This window comes from Poecilia formosa, unplaced genomic scaffold (genome assembly GCF_000485575.1).
Source record: "Poecilia formosa unplaced genomic scaffold, Poecilia_formosa-5.1.2 Scaffold184, whole genome shotgun sequence".
Taxonomy (NCBI): domain Eukaryota; kingdom Metazoa; phylum Chordata; class Actinopteri; order Cyprinodontiformes; family Poeciliidae; genus Poecilia; species Poecilia formosa.
The window spans coordinates 415,864-438,810 of NW_006800123.1; the positions used below are offsets into that span (position 1 = coordinate 415,864).

At 41.8% G+C, this 22,947-nt stretch overlaps 1 protein-coding gene across 3 annotated transcripts in view; it reads left to right on the top strand.

Moving 5' to 3' along the window:
• The window catches only part of gli3 (GLI family zinc finger 3), a 121,480-nt gene that overhangs the window by 44,058 nt on the left and 54,475 nt on the right, over nucleotides 1-22,947 (top strand). For 2 of the 3 annotated variants that reach the window (XR_001663919.1, XM_007565945.2), the window contains exon 3: nucleotides 3,787-4,032. Coding sequence is in view for 2 of the 3 variants with exons in the window: in XM_007565945.2 (XP_007566007.1) it covers nucleotides 3,787-4,032 (246 nt within the window). In the remaining variant the exon portion in view is untranslated. The remainder of the gene's footprint in view (nucleotides 1-3,786; nucleotides 4,033-22,947) is intronic. The other variant, XM_007565946.2, reaches the window with a different exon arrangement.

Genomic DNA, 22,947 nt, shown 5'->3' on the forward strand with positions numbered 1-22,947 from the left:
GTTGGGCACATGGTCAGAAGTTAGAAAAAGGTTTCATGGTTTAACTTTAACTTTATAAAAATTGCATACGTTTACGTCTGCTCTGTCTTCATCAGATGCGCTGGTGATGCGGTTGATATCCGATCCCTGGTTTATGTGAAGCTTTTCCTTGCCGATTCCAGTTTTAGCCAAATTCAACATCTTTTTAAGGTTTATTAACAGCTCTCATAATAGCCATCGTGCAATCAGTGACGCACAAAAACCATTTCTAGGATCCTATAGTGGCGAGTAGCATATTTAGTGCACTTTGCTAACGGTAAAAATCATGTTTCTCTACAACAGATGATGGACTGCTGTCAGATATTGGATACAAAGTAGGTCTTGACTCAGATTGATTGGGGTTATTTATAGAAGTGAGTTTTAATTTGTGGAACTTTTACACTTGTGTTCATTTCTATTTCGATTAAAAGTTTACGGCTCAAAAGTTAGAAGCAGAGCAGCTTTTCTTGAATATGTTCAGTGTTTCCTATTATCTACCGACGTTAGCTTCAGGTCAGTTCACTCTCACTAATTCAACAATTCATCTCTAAATCAGGTGTGAGTTGACATCCTGTGGCAGATGTCTCCTTTTGTTCTGCTGGGAAGAAGGAACTAACGCTGCTAACATAGGAAATTGTGAAGGAGTAAACTGGTGGTATTTTGTAGCACTCTAAATGAAAACTACATGCCCCAGTAGATTAAACAATTTCCTTTTGCAAAACTGTTTGAGCAGCTTTGTTCTTCGTCCTGGTTTCTTTTTTAAACATCACACTGACAGTGAAAACGTGGTTTTCCTCCCGCAGTAGAAACAATCTCTACATTGAAGGGGGTTGTGCTTTGCGTTCACTGATTGAAAAAAAGGTTTGATTTTTGAGGTTGTTGGCATATTTTCTTTTTTTTCTTTTTACAGATTCTCAACATGTTACACTGGCACAAAAAGGTTTCCTTGAGCAGCCAGAAGCAGCACACAAGAGAAATCCCTGAACGAGAGCAGATCTGTTCCACCAAGACGTCAAGGAGTTAATTGCCCCTTGTGCTGCAGAGTGTTTGTTTAACCATTTAAGGTTCTATGAACTGCTGTAATGAAGCCCCTGAAGGTGGTATATGGTGGAATGATGAACCCTCCTCCTGGGGGGATGGAGGGCGGAGTGTGACAGTGCTGTGATTGAACCGTTTGCCGCTTGACCTCACTTGTTATGTTTGAATAGTGGTGGGGGTCACAACTGAAGAACATGAAAGTTGCGAGTAGCGAGGAAAAATCTAAACAAACTAGAAAGCCTTTCTTTTACTTCTGTAACTCCTGTAAGCTCACAAACACACTCTGATGAATCTATTTATAAAAGATTAAATACCTGCTTAAAATATAATAAAATAAAAAAGAAACCCAGCTCATAAATATGTAGCCAGGCTACTTTTGCAGCTGGAATTGTAGATTTTCTGCATGTAGAAGTGCTGGGAGGACACAGCGGGAGTCGTGCTGCACACAGCTACGTGCCCGGCCTCCCCTCTCCTGCACAGGCTACAGTCCCGACTTCCTCAATCCATGTCAGGAGACGAACCCAATTTCAAAATCCCTTTATGTTAATATTGCGCTTTGCAAGCGCAGACCTATTAATCCAGCTTTAACCGTATAAGTTGCATTATTCCCCTTAATAAGATCACTGGCTGTGCAGTATAGGATTAAATACTTATATCATAACTGACACTGTCATTTCCCGCGGATGAGAGTGACTTGCCTCTCTCCGGCTGTCAGTTCCGCATTAGGAATCCTTGAATCCGCTGCCAGGGCTGCGCCAGGGCACGGCTGGCCCCGGATGCAGGTAATGGATGTGGGAGAGTGAGGGGAATAAAAAGCGGGACCCCTCGAGCTGCTCCTCCTGCTCTCTCATTGCCTCTTTCAATCTCATTCTCTACTCCTTTCTGATTGCTTCTCTTCTTTTTTTTTCTCCCTGTGAAGTGGCAACTCTCTGCAGTGCTTAAGGTGGCGCTCTCTCATCTGGCCCTCTGCCCTGTTTCTAATTGGCAGTTGGATTGCTGTTATGTTGCAGCGGATTGTGGGGGAAGGCTGCTAATGCTACAGAACCTCTGGCGCCAGTGGAGGGGCATTTTGCCAGGTTCTCAGTGAGGGACATTAATGTTGGAAAAGGAAAAAGCTGGAGCGCATTGATGACCAGCATCCTTAATGATGAACTCACTTTAACTTAAAACAAGGGCTGAACATGTGTGCGATTTACTGGAATCTAGTGAATGCTGGTTGGGGGGAAAAAGTAAAGTTAAAAAGGTTTTACTACTTGATCATGTTATTGTTATTTAATTCTGTCCATTATTTCCTGTTTGAAACAGAACTTGCTTTTCAAATTCTAAGGCAGGTTAGTTGTTTTTGAACAAACTCATCTACTAATCATAAAAATCATCAATTTTCAGCAACATTTTGCAGACATTGGACCTCTTTTATTTATGATGTTTGGGAATTACAGTTGACAGGAAGTAGATGAAATCTGCAGATGATTGAGATCCCTTCTTAAAACTCTTATAACTACTAATTTAAAAATTCACACATCTCAATAATATATTTTAATGTCAATATTAATATATCTTAATCTGCATTATTACGGACAGTGAAAACTGTCTTTTTTTAACTTAGTTTTTATTTATGCCATTTTGCAGATGAGCCTCACCAATGTTGGAGAAGCAACAGCATTGAATTCCTCCTAAATCTAATTGCTTGTGAGAATTCTCGAGCTACGACTATTTATATCTTTCTTAAAAAGATAATTATCAGAGTTAATTTGCTTTTAAAAACTGCTCCTTGTAAATGTGTCTAATTTAAATTGAAATAATAAAGAGTCCCAGACATGCCACGGCACTTTTAGAGAAAGTATCAAACTACAGAAAGGACTAATGCTAATACCAGAAGGTTAGCTGACCTTTGTACACATCAGTTCAGAGGCCATGCCAGGGGTCAAAGACCACGTCTTTTCGGGGGAGTTAAGGCTCTGAGCTCAGCTTCACCTTTATCCCGATTACATGGCATGCTGAGGATCGTACAAAGACCCCATGTCTCTGTTTTTTTCTCTCCTTAGACAAAAAACATTCTGTTAAGAGCTGATGGTTAGGGGGATGCTCGCACAGCTTAAAATGCCTTCCTTTTCTTTTAAAGTCTGCTTCTCAAAATAGCAGATTTATCCTATCAGTAGGCTCTTTTTTCCATTGTAAAATGTAAAGGTTTGAGTATGCCCAGCTCGTGGATTTGATTGGCTAACCTTGACATATATATACCCAGAATGCTCTGCACTTTTGCTTAGCACTATTTTTGTTGTCTGAAGAAATGCAGTGCTCTTTCTCAAAAATAATCAGTCAGAGTCAGGTGGAAGGTCTTAGTGCTGTCAATCAGCACAGTGTACACGATGCTCAGTGTGCTAAATGTGGAGAAGCAACTTAGTGTTCCAGGAAAACCGTTTATCCGCTGTCACCGGTGGCTTTGCTAACTAGACTGATCATTCATGGCAGTCTCTGCTATCTTTAAGAAGTTGTAGTGTAGCAGAGAGAAGGGGGAGGATTTGAGCAGCACGTACACGATCCTAACTGATGGCGCTAAGACCCTTCTTCTGGCTCTGATTGGTTGTTTCTAGGGAGTAGTGGGAGACAGCAAAAGAACTAATTTTTTTTCACAGATTATCTGTCTCTTACTATGCTATCCAGACTTAGTCAGAGTTACCTGAAACATCACTTTTCTCCCTTTCCCCTTGTGTTTCTTCATTCTGGCAGAAGATGAGAGTTCGGGGACGCCGTACCACCGCGAGAGACGCAATGCCATTAGCTCCCAGGCCCAGACGCCAGGTGTCCTCGACAGAACCGTGAACGAGGAACCCTCCACCTCCACAGAGGAACGCCCGTCCCTGCTCAAGAAGGAGCTGCACGGCTCCCTGCCCCATCTGTCCGACCATGCTCTGCCATACAGGGGCACGCTGTTTGCCATGGACCCCCGCAACGGCTACCTAGACTCACACTACCGTAAGTCCACAGGCCTCCCAAAAGTTGGCAACTTAGGAAACTTTGTAGCTCAAGGGCGCTTTTGTGGCGCTCTAAATGCTGAGGCTAGCTTTGCCTCCTTACTGTAGGTGAAAGGCACGACTGTTAGACGCTTGATTAAGTCTGACAGATTAGCCCTTCTCTTAGACTTGCACAGACACACACTCGCGAACACATGCACGCTCGCTTGCAATGTTTGGTGCCTGGGAAGTTAGTATGGGGAACAGGCCGGCGTAGCTTCTTAATTCCCTCATTAGGGGCCTGTCTGAACACAGTACTCCACTTTCTCTCATCAACGCACACTTCAAAGCCCCAAAGCAGTGCCGAGTCAAACCTCAGCACCCCCCTACTCTGGCTCGTTCTCGCTCTCTCTGGGACTCTCTCAGAGGCTGTGTAAGAGAAAGGGAAGGAGACGAAGCCCTGGAGTTGGGAGGTGAGAGCTGTGGTCCAATTGAGATGGTGGAGATAATTTGAAGCAAAGGTGAGGTAAACAGTTGTAGTTAGATAAAAGCAAAGCTGTGTGTGCACGCTGGAAGAAAAGGCAAGGGGGGGATAGATGTTTTAAGAGTCTGATTAGGAGGTTAATTTGGCAACCGTTGCAGCCGTAAGACAAAGATTTGATGTGATTACTCGTTAAGTTTGGTTATTTTCCCCTCGAATTGGGCCAGACAGAGTCGGACAGGAGAATTTTAAAGTGTTGACATTAATGAAAAACTCCACCGAACCCCAGACTCCAACAGAACTCTATTTATTTAACCACTTCATTAGCCTGTACTCCCTTGTGGTTGGGTGCCTGAGAATAGAGCCACCAAGGTGCCTCTTTAAGGGAAAGGTTACTTAAAACCAGGCGATGGTGCTTTGGACAGGAGCCTCGAGGGCAGAACATTACTGCACATTACATCCTGACCTAACTCAGCAACACTGCCACTTCTCATTTTATGAACGTGTGTGGGTATGTGTGAAGGAGCTCTGGTGGTTCCAGACCGCTGCAGGCGCAGGGAGGGAGACGGCGGGGGCAGAATAAAGAGGGGGGGGGGGGGGTTGGAGGTCACTCCGAGGCTTGGGGTCATGCGGAAAAGTCACAGCCTGAAATGGAGAGTTCAAAAGCAGCATGAAAAGTCAAAGGGGCCATGAAGCTTCAAGAGAATTTCTTTGTGACTGAATGTGAGGGGCTTGACGAAGCAGGGCAGAGCATCAAGTTGCATTCTAAGAAGCTGTCGGTGTTCTGCACATGTTCTTCCTCTGCAGCCAAAATGTGAGGTGTTTTATCATATTCATCCAGTGAAATACTAAAATCTTCTCACTTTCCCTCCTGTCCGCTTTTCTTTAAATTATTTGATCGTTTCAAGCTACCTCAATTGCCAGTTTCATCCTGATTCAAGTCATGTACGCTCTTCAAAACCAAGTGGTTTACCACACGTTATGTAGCTACCATGGAAACATGGAGACTGCAGGTCGAGTGCAGTGTCTGAGTCAGAGCCTTATCTTAAGCTCATTCTACATGTTTTATGTTCTGGTTTTAGACTAATTCAGCTCAGTTCAATGTATTTTTAAGCAACAGCTGACAACAAATGTCATCTCAAGTTACTTTACAAGAGAAACGGGAAGCCCAGTTGATTGCACTGAGGTCACTGACGATGCAGCAATCCCTCATCCTGAAGTAAGCATAAGCTTAGTGGAGGGGAAGCAATCCCTCTAACAGGACCAGGCTTAGTACGAATGGCAATTACAACAACTGCCTGAGTATTGAGAAGACACAGGATCCCTGAACAAGGAGTACTTTTTATGGGTAAAAACAAAGAGTAATTGGGGAAACAGAGTTAATGTGACCTTCTCCTTTGACTTTTCACCTTCCCCTTCACTGGCTCCTTCCAGTGAAGGAGAGTCACTTTCTATTGCTGAAAAATATATATATAAAAAAGAGAGAATAAAATAGTTTGCAGGAGAATCACTGAGTATGGAGTACCTTCTTTTTAAAAAAAATAACAATTGTGCAAAGGTTTTATCACTATCTTTCTCCGGAAAAAGAGTCTTTCTAGACAAGCTGTACTTTTCATAGGAAAGAAAAATAAGGAGTAGCACCAATTTCAGATTAAATCAACGATTCTAGGAAGAATATTTATAATAATGGCAATCAATTGCACAATCACATTTTGTTTTTAAATAAATGAATCCTTTCGAACAAAAGAAGCAAATTAATTGTGAAGTTTGTCATCTGGCGTTATGCAAGTATGGGACACCTAGTAGAATAAACACTGAAACAAAGTTGTTTTTTTTTAATGAAGCGTATCCCCACCCTCCCATCCCAAGATATTTTGGTTTGTTTACTCCAAAGCTAATTCAAAAAATGTACATGAAACTATATAAAAAATGATCCACCCAGAGTTTTCTTGGGACTTTAAAAAGGATTCAGTGTGGCTCAAGATCAGCACTTTGTATTCCTTTCAGAAACAGTAAAAGCTGAATAATGCATTTCCTGTCTTAAAGTCAAAATTGCAAATAATCCCATTAAGCAATGTGTTGTAATTAAAAAAATAACACCATTGAGAATGGAAAATATCTGCATTTCACCTTTAAAACCAGTCTGAATGGCTTCTGGTGTTTTTCATTGATGCTCCTATGATGTCTAACGTGTTAAGGAAGACTTATGATCTGAGATGAGAGCATTGCTGCGTAAAACAACTCCTTCTGGCCTCAGGTGTTGAGGACATGAGTGGGTATCCCAAGGCGGTCCCATTCTGTCTGATTGAACCCAGTACCACATCCTGGTCTCCAGGGGTTTTGCCATATTTAGGGTCAGCAGAAGGAAAGGGCTCCCCTTAAACCTTTGCAATCCCCCAGCCCCTTCCTCACCTCATTCATGTACTTTGAACCACAGACCTGCAGCATCTGTCGCCACTCCTGCACCGCGAGTTGTAAAAAGCCACTGTTTGGGTTTGTGCATACACAGACAGCTCTTACTATGAGGGCTTTGTCGACTCCTAAATTCGTCCCAGGTGTGTGCGTTGGCCGTGTGTGATGGAGAGGGGGCGGTAAGCCTTTGTGCTGCGCTTGCAGGGAGCGCCACGCCATGCAGCAGACATCCAGGTAAATCCGATTACTCTTAGCGCTGCTGCGTGTCAGTGCTTAATGTGCCTAAATGCGATGGCACCTGCAGCCCTGCCACACCTGGCCGCTGGGTCGTTAACGTGGCGGTGAAGCTCTGGGAGGTGTGGGAGTTGAGAAACGAGAAGAGAGCAAAAGGAGAGGGGTTTATCCTCGGGGGGAAATCTCTGCTATTCACCCAGACTTGCATTCTCCTTTTCCTCTTATGTCCTCGGCCTAAGACTGTGTTTACTCTGGTTTTTTACACCCACTTCAGAGCAGAAGAGGAGGCACCAAGGAAACATTACTTCCATTGTTAGCAATAGCTAATCGTGGTGATGCCTGAGTCTTAGCTGCTTTTCTTGGGCAAACACTGGATAAGAGTCCCTATCCTTCTTACCACAACGCTAATACATACAGCTTTGCTGTGGGATAAGGAGAAAAGGACTGAGATTAGGATTAATGAGAAAAAAAGTCTTTCTTAAAATCTTAATTGTTGGGAAGCATGAATGCAATGCACAGTGCTGACATCTGTTTACATTGTGCCCCGATTAGCCGGCCAGTGGTCGTTTAGCCACAGAGAGCCCATTTGCTGGCGAAGCATCTCTTCTTCCTCCGAGGAGATCTTCGTCTTTAAAGTCTTTCCTCCTTTTCCCATCTTTGCCAAGCCTAGCATGACGTGGACGTTGTTGCCGCCGCACTGAAACCCCAGAGAGTTTTAAATGAAAGGAGGGGAGTTAGATAAAAGTAAAAGGAAAGTACTTATGGAACTGAAGATATGTCAGTTTTGGGGTTTTACCATATCACTGACACAGTAGGTCATTGATAGGGCTAGAATGGGTACTTTAAGTTTGTTCAAGCTGTGATGGCTGCCTGCCTATCAGCACAAATTAGCTCCTTAATAGATCTAGCTCATATCTTGCTGCCAGGGCCTTAATCCCCCATACCAAAGCCTTGCCGTCCTTGACTGATCCCAGAAACCTACTGAGCTAAGCTAGAGGCAGTGAAAGTAAGAATGTTTTGCCCAAAGAAATCTTCACATGTATCACAGCGACTGCTCTAAGAGTTCAGCAGAAGGTGGTTGTTGCATGGATCATACAGGTCACGTGTGCGATCACTAAGCTGCTGTTTATCAGCTATCTCAGGTCGATTTAGCTCTTCATTCTGCCAGACTCAATATCAAAATGCAGCTGACCACGGAAGTGTATAAACTGTCACAAAGTCAATGTGATCCACTTCACAGCAAGTCCAGACCTCGCAGTTCTCTCATTTCAAATTGGATGCAAAAGGCCAATTTTTTTTCTCCATATTTTGCCACATATTTTGAACTACAATCGTCAATGGGATTTTATTTGATTTGTCTTTTAATGTGGCAGCGTTATGTTGTGGGGATGCTTTTCGTCACGTGAATCAGGGAAGTTGGTCCAAACTTGGGATTGGGTGGTTTTCTAACTCCTTTAGTCAAAACTTTGCAAAACTGACTTTGCTATTATAGCTGATTGTTTTTTTGTCGGGGCTGAATACACACGCCCCATGTGTGTATTCAGACATGGGGCATATTCTTGTTTTTGTACAGACATGATTTGTCTATGCAAAAACATGTCACTCTTCATGCTTATGTATAGAATTTTAGGAGCCAAACTTCTGTTTCACAGGTCTGAACTACTTTGCGTTGGTCTATCACATAAAATCCTTTCTGCTATAACTTGACAAAGGGTTGCAAATTTCAGGTAAGAAGACTGTAAAATTTCAAAGCAACAATGTGTGTACACATGCAAAGAACAAGAAAAAAGATTCTTTGTCTCTTGATAATTTATTTGAACTCATAGAACAAACTTTCCAGTCTCTTGTCAGTTTAAATGTGACAACTGACTCGGAAGCAGGTTCAAACGCCCTCCCTTCCCTAAAGGATTGGAGGAACAGGGAGGAAAGCCTGGGGTGAGAGGACACGTGCCTGTTTCAAGGGTAAGTGTTTGTCTTTGTGATTGTTTCAATATTGGCTTTTTGAGCGCGGTGGCTCGGCGTAGTCCCCCAGTGGTGCGCAGGCACAGAGAAGCCCGAGGCAGACTGCAGGCGATGGAGAGGGATCTCTTCCATCCACCTCCTTTCATCAAGAAAGCACAACATAGGCCCGCGCTCTGCCGTGGCCCCTTGGTCCAGTGCGCCAGGGATAATCAGATGATCCCCTTTTATATAGCTTATTAGAGCCATCTTATGCTGTAAGATAGGCAATATTCTCACATGCTTTCGGCCCCTTTGTAGTGCATGATGATTTAAGAGGGTTAAGCAGAGTATGAAGTGCTCCGGGAATGCACTCTCGTACTGTCTTAAGGTCATGTGGTGCTCTCGCCACAAGGCTCATAAGTGTGAACTTAATATCTTGGAGTAATGGCGGCCCTCATTGACAATGACGAGATTAAATGTGAAGGGGCTAAAAAAGAATTAAGACGAGAGCCGGAGATGCTCCGAAGGAACTGTCCGCGTTTCCTTGGATCGCCGCAGCGACTGTTGGTACGTTGAACTGCTTTTGTGTGTGGCTGGTTAATCAGTCAACTTGCAGAGGCAAGTGAGAACAAAAAGACTTAAAATGAAGATTTGTCTCGTCATTCCAAAGAGAAAATGAGCTGCAATTGGCAACAAAAAAACAACAACGCCAAATGCTGAAGAGGGGTTCTCTAAAATGCCCAGCTCTTTCTTGAGTTTACCTTCCAGTCTCCAGCAGGATAATCACCTCTGAGCGGAGGGAAAACAAACATGTTTGTTTCTCTTCTATTCAAATCTCATCCTTTTCTGTATTCGTTTCTCTCTTACTGCGGTGAAGATAAGGACCCTTATTCCTACAGCCAACAACCCGTATCTGGCTCTTGTCTCTGGAGGGCCACAAGTGCTTATTGTTCAACATGGAGGGGAGGCTGATGAGCGCAGTGTAATTAAAATGTTTCTACCAGGCTGGTGAAATGTAAGAAATCACTGGAGAAAAGGCGAATGGCTGAGTTGGAGGGGGAAGAAGAGTCGGTGAGAGAATGAAAGGAGGGAGCAAGGAGGGGGTGTAACAAGGCAGAAAATGAAGAGAGACATAAAAGAATGGGAGCTCAAGGAGGTCAGGCCCATCACAGGCTTTAGTGTTGCCTTCAAAGATGCCTGGGACAGGTGGCAGCTCCAGACAATCTTGCACCACAGAGCAGCATCCTCTCAGGAGGAGATAAGGGATTCCTCCATCCCTCCTCCCTCCTCTCCCGCTCCAATGCGCGTTGCCTTTCCACCTTCCCGTTTCCCAGACGGGCGCTTTGATGTAGCTGACTGCGAGCGGGCAGCTGCAGGCCACGGGGGCTGCACGAGCGCCTCAACCGCTGGGATGCGAGGCCAGCGAACCTCAGTCGGCCCTGGCTCTCTGGTGCCCAGCACTTTCAGGTCTCATTAAAGCCCCCCGGAAGGGTTAATCCTCTTTAAGGTTGTCTCTCTGCTCGAGCCAGAGGAAGGCTCCTGGGTACCACCTGCGTGACCAAGACTCAAATCCCTGGGACACAAGTTCCTCCTGCTTATACTCGAGCTCTCTTTGCTCCTTCCTCTTCTTCAATGGCTCCTTGTCGTTCTTACCCTCTAGTGCATTCTGCCTCTTCTTGCCTCTCCGTCCCCTGACAGTACCTAGGGCCCAGTCGTACGTCTTTTCGGATTATTTGGGTGGAAACTGTTGACAAGAGTGCAGTAAATGGATTACAACTTTGTCCTTGTTTTTAGATGCCGTGAGGAGGGAAAAAGGAGAGATCAGGAGGATGTGCCTCGAATATTGAGAGGCTGGATTAGCTTGAAGAAATAGAGTTAGAAACAGGGTGAAAGAGAGGGTAAGGTGGCATGAATAGAAGCACCACTGCGGGGGGAATAGAAGTAGAATCAGAGAGTTCCAGATGTTGTGGTATTTATACGATCTAATTGGTTCAAAGGGCGTCAAACCATATCTAGCCCTGCAGAGCCTGGAAGCCATTTGTCTGCCTGCTGCTGTGACACCGGTCTTTACTCTGTGACACACACTTTCCTTTGTTAGCTAAAATAATGGCCATGTACCCCTTGAGACCAGAACAGACTCTGTCTAATGCTTTAAAGGGGGTAGAGAACATGAGAGTAGACTCTGAGGGCAAATGGAAAATATTTGGATTTTACAAGTTTATCCAAATTCAAGTCACAAGTAGGTTGGGATGGGCCAGTAAGAGATTCTCACAGTGCAGAAAGTCAGAGCAAAAACTCTAGTATGTGCAGTATGCACACCAATATTATATCATTTCAGTGTAATATCATTACATTTTTAACAGTGTCATGTGTAACATTTAATTAATAGTTTTTTAAATTGAATATAGTTTGAACATTCAAGTACATATTGCACAAAATATTTACATCTTTACAATTATAAAAAGCCGTTAATTTAATCAGGCTTTCTGCTCCGCTAGAGCTAGAAGGGAGTTGCTAGGATTTCTTGTAGCATTGATGTTGCTCTGATGTTGAATTTCTATGCAAATATTGCTAAAGTTAGCTGTTGTATTACTTTTCTATTTAAAGCATTGCTCAGGTATGTATACATTTTACTAAGGGCCACTTTGGAGGGTCGAAAGAGCCAAATGTGGATCTGGACCTGCACGTTGCAGACACTTAATCCGGAGGATTTTTTACATAGTTGCTTAATCTTGATTTTTTTTTTTTTTTTAGTGGTAAAAAATATCTGCAAACTTTTACCTGTGACCCCAGCTTTTAAATTCAGATTTCCTAAAAGATCAAATCCCTGAAGTAGGTGGTGTTTTTTTTTTTTTACTAGAAAGAACAGAGTAGTAGTGGAAGGAAAAAAGCATGTACTGCAGTCCTCCTGAGTCGATCTGAGGTTTAAATCAACTCCCTCTTTGCCTCAGAGTTATTATAGTTTGGAGAAAGGGAGATAGACAGATGTAAAAGATAAAGTTGGGACGTGGATAGAGGTGTAGCGAAATGTTTCAGCTACTAAACTGCTGCGTCTGTTCCCCCAGCTGGGTGGGAGCGTGGTGGGGCGGTGAAGGTGCACAGCTCTTTGTTCTGCTCCCCAGCTTATCCCAATCTGGGGCAAATTCTGCAAATGCAGGAGATAAATTGGAGCTAGGCAGAGGCCCCTCTTAAATTCCCTTCACTCACAGATCCATATGGGAACCAGTGGGAGAGAGAGAGAGGAAGAAAAAAGTAGTTGAATCGTGCTGGGGGCCCCCTGGAAGAGCCGCGTTCTGTCAAGAAAAACTTGTGCTGGTGTGCAATTTGTTGAGATGGACTAGATAGTAAATGTCTTGCAGATGCTGGAATGCCCGGGAATACGGAAAGTCCTGCTGGCATGAACATAAATTATTGGTGATTCTCTTCTTCAAAACCCTCTAGGATTTGGTTTAAATCAACATTCTTGTTGCGGGAAATAGCTAAATATTCAAAACTGACTGAGCAACAAGTCCAAGAGCCAGAAATATGCGTCAACTTGCAGAACCGTGAGCGGAAAGTTTGGGCATCGGCCGCCTTGTTCAGTCTAGACAGACAAATTGCTTGTGACAGCGAGAAGCTTTGGAATGTATACTTGAACAGAAAGCCGCCTGTTATCGTTTCTCCTTTTACTGCTCATTTTCTCTTCTCTGTTGCACCATGTTAATTACTTTCACCAACAGAGGCTGTTTGTGCTTAGGGGTGTGAGAGCCACTGAGGAAGAGAGAAAGAGACTCATAAGGCGAAAGGGTAGAAGAGCAGAGCGGAAAAGGGAAAGAACTATTGATTTATAGAGGAAGGGCAGAGTTTGATCTGCCAGCCTGGTGCATATGATGAATGGCAGACAGATTGGCAAGCCAGCGCTCAGCACTCCTCTGTTGCTTAACCTCTCTGCTACTTTTCTCTCCCGCTCCGTATAGCATCTTTGCTGAATAAAAGCTTGCTCTTATCTGTATTGCAGTGCCCCCGCTTTGCAATGCAAGCCGAGAAATCTCCGCACAGCATGAGCATTAGGCTAATTTATACAGTGGTAATTAGGCCATTAGACCTGAAACAATCTGGGACCTGTAATTAGGCAAAGCGCTCCAAAAGTCAACAGCAACTCCCATTGAGCTTAGCTAAACAGTCTCTTAAAGTGTTATTTACATGTCCAAACAGCTTGAGGTCTCAGTGTAAACAAACATGGCGAGAGGCGGGGTGAGAGGGGATTGATCAGAGAGGGGGGATTTGGCGTCACAAGAGAGGCAGCTTCCAAACCGCCTCTCTCGATGGTCTTCTGGGACTTTCCATCCTTTTCCAGCCTCAGAGAGATCAGAGGCCCAGAGCCACTCTCTTGAAGTCAAAAAATCAAAAACTGCTGTTGTTTTGTAGCTTAGGCACGTGTACATGATGCATACAGGCATTATCGTCAGCAAATATGACATACTGTATGTACGCAACAAAAATCCCTGTGGGGGCAAAGCGTGACCCATGTACGGAGGCCTTAGTCCTCGATTCGGCCGTTACAGGTTCGAGTCCTGGCTCGATGATTTTTGCTGCATGCCTTCCCCCTTCACTCAGAACTCACTTTTCTGACAACTGCTTGAGAAAGGCCATAGAGCTGGCAAAACTTCTAAGAAAATCTCCCTGATAGTCCCAGGTTTTGTGGAAAGTCTTTTTTGCAAGCAATATGTCTCAGTTGTTTTTTTTTTTTTGTATTTTCATAACAGGATCCAAAAGTTGGATTCAGATCAAATTAGAATCTCTAATATTTCAACATTTACACTATTTGATGGAAGTTCAAGTTGTTTGAACAAAGCAGCTATACAACGTCCCCAAGGTGGTGCCTGTCCCAAGACAGCTGGGTCCCTTTTGTTCCCATAAACATTGGACATTAAAAGACAAAAACTGCCGAAGAACGAACTGGCGAAAGGTTGAAATGACCTGGAACTGAAGTTGTTCCGTTGTGTCTTTTTAGGCTTTTACAGTTGTGTCCCTCTCTGCTGCCACCTGGTGACTGTAGATGGAAAATTCAACCAAAAATCTTAAGTTAATCTTGATAATTAGTCCATCATGATCGGAATATTTATACTGAAACTCCCTTCAAGTACACATACACAAATAGCAAATGTACGTAGAAAATATTGTGCTTTTGCACTTTAGTGCTAATTAAAGTTACTAAAACAGGTTGGAGTCAATACAAAGCTGTTTTCCTAAGGAATTAAAATGTTAGGAGTAGCTTTGAGTAGCTTGTCTTTTTACTGTTTTTATTTATTTTTTATTTATTTCAATTTGATTAGATTAAACACTTGGAGTGAGTCTTCTTACCACACGTCCTATGCTCTCAGATAAAAAAATAAGCTGCATTACCGCATGTGTGATTTGGCTAACTTTGGAAGCAAATGTGACCTCAGTCATTTTTCATCTCATTGGAGGTTTTAATTTTCAATCTTTTGCTTCTTTCTAAATAAAAGTAGAATGACAATACCAGATAAATGATGACGTTTAGTTTCACTGACCTGCTCTAAAGGAAACCATGGTGCTTGGAAAACAACTTGGTCCATTACTGCCACCTTGTGGTATTGTTGTTTGTTTGGCATATGAAAACAAAGCTTGAAGAGAAGGTATGAAATTATATACTTTATATTAAAACAAATTCTCTTCCCTATGCAGCATCTTGTCTTCTTACAACTAGCTAATTAATGAAAATAAAACCACGATCCATTTTTTTTTTCGGGAAGTTGTTACAACTTTTGGAATCCTAAAATATCTTTTCAATTACTTTTTGTTTGCTGCTGGTAAAAGTGGAGTTTGAAAACTTCTTGAGTTTTTTTCAAGCTTATTTATTATTCATTAAATTAATTAATTGATTAAATAAGTGTATATCTTATAGAAAAATGCTTATTATTAATATATATAAAAAACATGGCTATGCAAATAATAAAAGCTTAACCTCACAACTGCTTTAAGCTGTTAAGTTTATACTGCCAGATTTGCTTGGATGCAATAATTTCTTGGATGTTATATTTCAAGTGCAAATTTGGAATGCTAGTTGATTTATTGCATGGACAGTCACTGACCTTGATGCCCACATTAGATTCATATTTTGCATTTGCTGAGATACTATAGCTCACAAAGAGTTATCTGGATGACGGTCTGGAAAATGCATCTTAATCATATTCAGTAACGGCATCATCATCATCACAACATTCATAAGTGCCGCAGTCCAATGCTGTCCCTAAATCGTATATCCCATCACCAAAGTAAATGAGCATGAGGAACATTTTTGGCAAAGTTGCAAAGGTTTGCCTTAAATTCCTTTAAACACTGAATGTACCCTCAGTTAAAGCAATTATTTTTAAAGTTATATAAGATTTTCTCTCCCCATGTTGTGCATTGCAGAAATATCTATAAAAAGACAAATAAAAGCATTTTATGTATCAGACATATCAGCTATTTCTGCTTCTAGATGCCAAGTCATGACTAATACTACCTGACACATGTTTATTTAAATTTTGCTTTATAATAATGACAACATTCATCTACTCAATCCAAAGTTTAGAAAGGAAAAATATACAGGGGAGCCTCTGATTTATTTGCCTCATGAGAACATCTTCTGCAGCGGGAGCCAGGAACAAGTCCCTTCCTCTTCTGCAGGGCGAAGTCATAAACTCTTGCTTGCTTTCACTTCCAATAAGGAGCAACAAGAGCTGCACATTTATGCGCCTTAAAACCCGTGCAAAGACGGTCTCTGGAATCATTTTCACTTTGTGCAAACTGTTGCAAAGTTGCAGCGCGAAGCGTGGGCCTTCGCTGCAGACGGGCATGCCGGAGCTGTGAGATCACGAGCGGTAAAGAGAGGTGGCATAATGAAATCTGGCAGTCACAGCTCCGGCGCAGGCTTCATATGTTCCACATTAGCAATTCACAAACCTCTGGAGCAGGCCGCGGCAGCCCTTTTTTCTCACTCCGCCTTAGTCGCTTATGACAATCTGTCACTGACTCTTTGTGCTCTCGCAGCGGAGCGTCGATGAGAAGTGCTCTGTTTATGGAGGAGAGTTTCATCCTCGGCTGCGGGTGACACCCTGTTAGAGCAGAGTCACTGAACCTTTTAGCGGAAGAAAGAGCGAGTCCAGGTTTACCCGTTGAGACAATAATCTCCCAGTGCTGAGTTGACAACAAAGAAAAAAAAAGAAAAAAAAGAAGAGAAATTGCTTTTAGTATCAAAACCCAAATAAGAATCGAAACTGACAGAAATTTACCACGAGTATCACATCACATACATCCCAAAGTGCAGAGAGTATCCTTTGTAGGAAACACTGCTATTATGAGTGGAGATTAACCAATGAGGATATTGGAAATAATGTGCTTTCGGCTTTATCCCTAAACCTCCTTTTGAAATGAATCAAGTGTCCAATAAAGGACCAGGCAATTACCATCCTCTCTTTAATGAAGGAGAAGCTGGCTTTTGGTCCTGAGCGTGGTGAGCTTGTGTTGAATTAGAATTAATGAGTCTGGTCAAAGTTTGCTTCTAATTGCCCTTTCATTAAGACCCATTTATTATCATATCTTAATAACTTCCATCCCTTCCTGTAAAAGACTGACAAAAAAAGAATTGGTGCCGTTCTAAAAAGTTAAGCCAAAGTAATTAAAAATAATTAGGAAGAGTGGAAGAAAGGCTGATTGATGAGTGAGGAAATTGAGTGTTTTTTTTTAAGTCTAGTTTCCTGTTGGTTCCAAAAAAATATCAATAACATATCAGAATATGCATATATCTATATCTATATCTATCTACATATGTTTGTAGCTATATATATATATATATATATACATATATACATGTTCATAGATATTTATCTATATGTATTTATTCAGAGGAAAAAATTTTAAATTTATATAATTTAGCTCCACATTATTCTGACTTCTGACCAACTTTGACTAGTCCAATTTAAAAGTATTTATTTATTTATTTATTTATTTTTGTTCTGCCTCCATCATGTTCTAATATCAGTGTAATGTCCTTTGCGAAATGGTGGTTTTACACCAGATGCAACATGATACACATCTTCCGAAAAGTAACACAGAATCTTTTCCCAAAAGTCTCGAGGAGAATATAAATGTTTTTTTTTTTCCTTTGCCAAATTTGAAATGGGGCTTTTTTGTTCTTTTTGGTCATCAGCTCTCCAACTGATTACATTTCTGTTCAGTGTCTGTTTCTTATTGATGAATCATGAACACTGATCCTAACTGTGGCAGGGAGACATTCTGTGCTTTTGTTCTTGGTTTTGTTACTTCCTGAATGAGTAATCGATGTGCTCTCGTGGGTTTTGTAGTCAGTGCGCTCCTGATGAGGTCCACCTTTATTTTGTAGTATCCTTCTTTGTGATAATGGCTCTCATTCGGGTGTTTTGGAGTCCGAAAGCTTTAGAAAATTGCTTTGTAACCTTTTTTATACTGATAGAGGGAAGTTTCTAAGTTGTGTTGTGAAATCTTAGCGTACTTCATCTCGACAGACTAGTTCTGTTTAGCTGATTTCTCAGTTCTTCAGGTCTGACTGTAGAAAATATCGGTTTTGTTTGTGATGAATAATTAATCAATTTAACAACAATTGGGGGATTACTTTCTCTTTTTTCAGAGATACCTTTTTCACTTCAATAAACAAAATCATCATTCGAAAACAGCTTTTTTCCACATTTAGTTATGCTATCTTTAGTCAAATACTAAGATTTTTTTGAGAATAATAAACATTTAAGTGTGATTAAAAAATCTGAATACACTTGTAAGCTTTTTTACAGCTCTGTATTTCTGGAATGAGAGGCAAGTAATGTTTAAAATAAAGCTAAAAATGAGAACTATATCAAAAATGTAACCATCATAAAAGAAGAAACATTAATACGCCATTAAAGTAGATTGATAACTAGACGGAAAGTTATGATGGTGGAATCATTCTGTGAGGATGTTTTTTTTTTTAAAAGATAGATGGAGCAAAAGACTTGAACCTCAAGCTGAGATTAACTTCCCACAAACACCAGAAGCCAACAGATGAGAACCTTAAAGGAAGGAGAAAGCATACGCATAGGTTGGTTAGAATGGCATAGTCAAAGGCCAGAGCTATCCATTTAACTGTTTTGCACTGCTTTGTGTCAGACTTTCAAAATTCAAATGTAATGCCATAATGATATGAATATTTTTGCATGGTACTGCGTACTATTGGTGATTTGCAACATTTTCTTCCAGGACAAAGAAAAAAAAAATCACCAACACAGTTACTTTCCTCTTAAGGAATGCTTCAGCTGCTGTGGTGTGTGGCTGCAGTAGGGAAGCTAAACCTCAGATGTGCATTTCATTTTGGGCTTCCTCCTTGCCTTCCAGCTGTATTTTGTATCAGAGGGCCAGAATACCCCTTGAATATCCAGAAGAGCAGGGGCAATTTAGTCCTGGAGTAAACAGTAAGGAGTCCCAACAGGAAACAGTGGAGATGGATTGCAGGATGGAGGCTCTCCCCCACTTCTCCTGCGCTCTCTGTTCTCTGTGACTGTATACATTCTCCCCTCCAGTGACATGAGCATGTTTGCCTTGCTAATGGAGAGCTGCGCTGGTGTAAAAGAGGTGGCAGGCTGTATTTAGACAGGGCTATGGTAAAGTAAACTTGCGAGACGATTTAAATAAACCTCAGTGGAATGGTTTCGGCGTGCGGCAGCGAGGGAGGGAAGGAGTGATGAAGGAGAGAGAAAAAGGGTCCGGTCTACACAGTGGGCTGTGCTGAGTGAGTGCCTCCTGAGACATAAACAAAAGAGGTCTGGGTAATTCAATGAGGAGTGCTGGATGTGGGAATGAAAGCATGTGTTGCAAAGAAGCAAATAGGTGGAGTCTTTTGAAATTATTTCACAGTTTGTAATCTCTGCAGTCATCCTCCTTCCCTCCCTCCCCGTCCGATCGGCCAGGATGACAGAGGTTAGTACAAAGTTCCTGCTATGTGGGCAGGGGAGGAGCTAGTTTAGAGAGCATGAATTTTTTACCAGCACCGAGCTGATGCGCGCAGCACACGGTGTAAAACCTGAAAGCTTCATTTCCGAATCTGACAGCCAAAAGGGCTGAAAAAGCCCACGAGTGGAGCTGCGGAGAGTAAACAGATCAGATTCTGCCCTCGTCTACTACGAGCTCATCCCAGCTTCCCCTCATCCCTCCGTCCCTTAGAAGCAGCAGCAGCTCTGAAATCAGCCAACGTGAGCTGAGCCAGAAAAACATCATCGGGAGAAAACCATCAAACAAGCAGAGTTGGAGTGGTCAGATACTTCCCAGAGCCGCATGGAGTCGGATTGTAGCACTTATCTCTGTAACTGGGAGCGCTGGATTAAAACTTTGTCTAACTTTTACATTCACTCGTTACAGAATTTGGCAAAAGTGTTCATCCCCCCTGGACTCTTTCACATGATGTCACGTTACAGTTACCCGCTTCGATGTATTTCATTAGGACACACCAACGCAAAATGGTGCATGGTTATGAAGATATAGACACATCTTTACAAATAAAGACTGAAATTGAGTGCAGTTTTATTCAGTCGTGACTCTAAATTTAATTATGTTCAATTCAAAACTATTTATTGCAAATAACTGTCTTTTAGGACAGCAGTCAGTCTTCCAACTAATCTGAAAAAGCCTCTGACTGACGACTGTTTGACATTCTCATGGCTGTCATGCTAACAGCTCAAAATCCAGGCAGCAGAGACGGTATTTCACATTAGCATGTCCTGAATGACACCATTCATTGTTGACAAGCGCACAGCTGATCCACCACGTTTGCTTTTTTTCTCTCCTCTTTAAATCTCTGCCTGACCGTACGGCGAGAAAGCCGGGCAGAGAGATATTTTCCTTGCCCAATATGATGAATCAAAGAAATAGTTTGAACTTCCTCCTTCTCTCTTTGCATCCCTGAAGCCGGCTTTTCAATACATCGCTTAAGTATTACTTGAGATGTTGATATGCTAATGCTATTCCTAATTGATCTGTTACCATGGTTACAGATCATAAAAATTAGTTTTAAAGTAGAAAAGTTACAGCAGGAGAGCAGGACGAAGACTGACGATGGGGAGAGGGAACGTGGCACGGGAGGCGAAAAAGAGCATCTGGGGGACAGGAAAATAAATCTAATGCTAACCAATAACTAGATTTAAGAAACATAATTTAACTAGATTAACTAAGAATAACTAGGAACAAACACTAAGAAGAACTCAACTTAAGTAAAACAGAAACAAGTCTGATCTAATCAAAAACAGACTAAGGAACACAGAATAATCAAACTAGAATAGATAAATCAAACTCCGAAACAACCGGGATCATAAATATGCACCCAGTGCTAAAGGAAACTGCTGTATTTCTTTCATTTAGTTTTACTTTTACTGACCCTAAATGACAATTTCATTCATGCATCAACACAGAAACAAAAGAAGATATTTCCTGAATTCTACACGAGTTCAAGCTACGTTATGTGTTTTTATTTATCCAACAATTTACCATGTTATTCAGTTTGGAAGATTAAGAAGTTTAAGAAGGTTGCAGCTGCCTGTTGTACAAATTTGCGTCACTCTCTGAAGAGAACCTGTAAATATTTTTCTAAAAATACTCAAGTTGCATCTGTTTGACGCGTTGAAGGCAGGCCTGGTTTCAAAAATAGGCTTAAAAGATGAGACCTTTAAAAGAGAACAGGGACATATTTGTTTCACTAAGAGCAAAAATGTTAAAGCAAAGGACACGTCAACTTTCGCTGCCTCAGTTTTGAGAAGTAGACGTTTCTGCAGAAAACTTGCTTTAAGTTTTTTTAACCACAACACTAAAAGGGTTTTACAAGTATAAAATCTACATTTTTGGATTGTTTTTGAAAACAGTGTTGACCTTTGATTGCTGTCTGCTTTTCACTCTGAAAAATATTTCCAAACATTCAAACGTATTTTCACTGTAAGCTAGGGGAAGTGCGGTAGCTCCCTTTAGCTAGCTAACTAGCAGCTGCAGTGGGGGAGGGGCAGAGCTGCTGTATTTCATGGTCCATACAGAGAAAACTCAAGGGAAAAGCATGACCAAAAACTTCTTCACTGTTTTAAAATCGGTTGCTTTTCAAAATCTTGATAAACTTTGCTACCATTGGGGCGGCTTAATTAGTAGAGCCTACAGTGGAGAGGCCACAGTTCTCATTGTGCTTTTTCTACATTTGGTTATAGTTTTCAAGCTATGTGCTACATGTCTTCCTTTTCTCTTTGCAACCTCTTTTCTGTAAAATTACTGTTGAAATAAGGCCACTAGTTCCAAAAAACAAACAGAACTTTGGTACTTGTAGCAGCACCATGCCAAGGCATGAAATTACAATGATAGAAAGTTGCGACAGAACGATCCAGTGATAAATTATAGCAATTCTTATGTTTACTTGAGCTATCTGCTGATGTAGCTAGCCTGCAGTCAGCTGCTTAACTTTAACTTTCTAACACTAGTTTTTAAACAGCGCTACCTTAATAAAATTAATGGGTGAATTTAGTTTCCTTGCGATGACTTGGTGCTTTTTGCAACCAGAAATATTTCCAGAGCAAATACATGTGTTTAATCCAAACATCTTGCTTAACTTCATTGGGTTTTCAGGTTCTCCATTCGGTTCTCTATTCGGTCTGATCTCATCCGACTTTGATTTCGGCTTCTCGTCATTTTGTTTTATTGAAGTCTCTTTCGTTTGGCTCTTTAAGGAAGTCCCGCTTTATGCCTACACACCTAATGCCGTAGGATTGTAAACAACACCAACCAGATCACCTCTCGACTGCCTGTGTTTTATCACAATCTGGCACTAAATATCTCTGTGAAATGAGTGAACGATGAGGTAAGCAGCGCCGGATCAACACCTGCTGCGCTGCCCAGCAATGCAGCTGCATTTGTCATGGCCTCCACTCCCGCGTAACTGCCTGGCACCCCCCCGCTGTTTGGCCATCTGCCCACTTGGCTCAAATGTTTACAGGCGAAAACAAGAAGTAAAAACACATACCTAGCAGCGTTGGACTTGCTGAGTGAAGTTAAACAGATGTTGACACATGCCTTGCCTCAGGGTGCCGAGACGCAGCTTGGCCTCGGCAACAGGCAATAAACCGACACGTGCTTCAGGAAAGGAGATGTGAATGAAGTCAAAATCCTACTTTGGCCTTTTTCTTTGGTTTCACCACTCAGGTTGGCAGCGCTTGTTGAAAGATTCCTACTCATGGTCCGCTTGTTTCGACTTGTCCCGAAGTGAACAAGTCGGTGCTCTAGAACCCAAATCCAGATTTAGTTTCAAGGGTTTTTTTTTTTTTTGGAGTTCAGTTAAGGTTGGGAGATAAGTGGCACACATGTGGGACTTTAGTGTGATTGCAGTGCAAGAGTTTCAATTTCAGCTGTAAAAATAGAGAAAAGCTTTTCGAGCACATATTATGCAAATGTTGTAATGTTTTATCTTGGTTGGGGTGGGGAGGGTTGTCGAAAAAGAAGCCTCCGGAAAAGGATGTTTTTGTTCTCGTTCGGTGCGTTCCATTGGTTGTACTTAAATGTTATCCTTTGTGTGAAACCACATTATGCTTGGCACGGTGAGAAATGTGCCGTTTGGCTGCTTTTCTTTTGGTTATTTACCACTGTTTATTTTGAGTTCTATCAGCCTTGAGACGTTTAGAAAGACTTCCTCAACAAACGGTTCAGAGCAGGGCATCTTTTAGCTCTGCACGTTTAATGAGCTCTCATTTTGGGTGGGTCCACTGAAAGATAGCCATCAGCCTTTCATTACAGCTGGGTTTTAGATTACCTAAGGAAATTCACATGGAAATATGAAGAATTGTTTTACGAAAGTCTGCT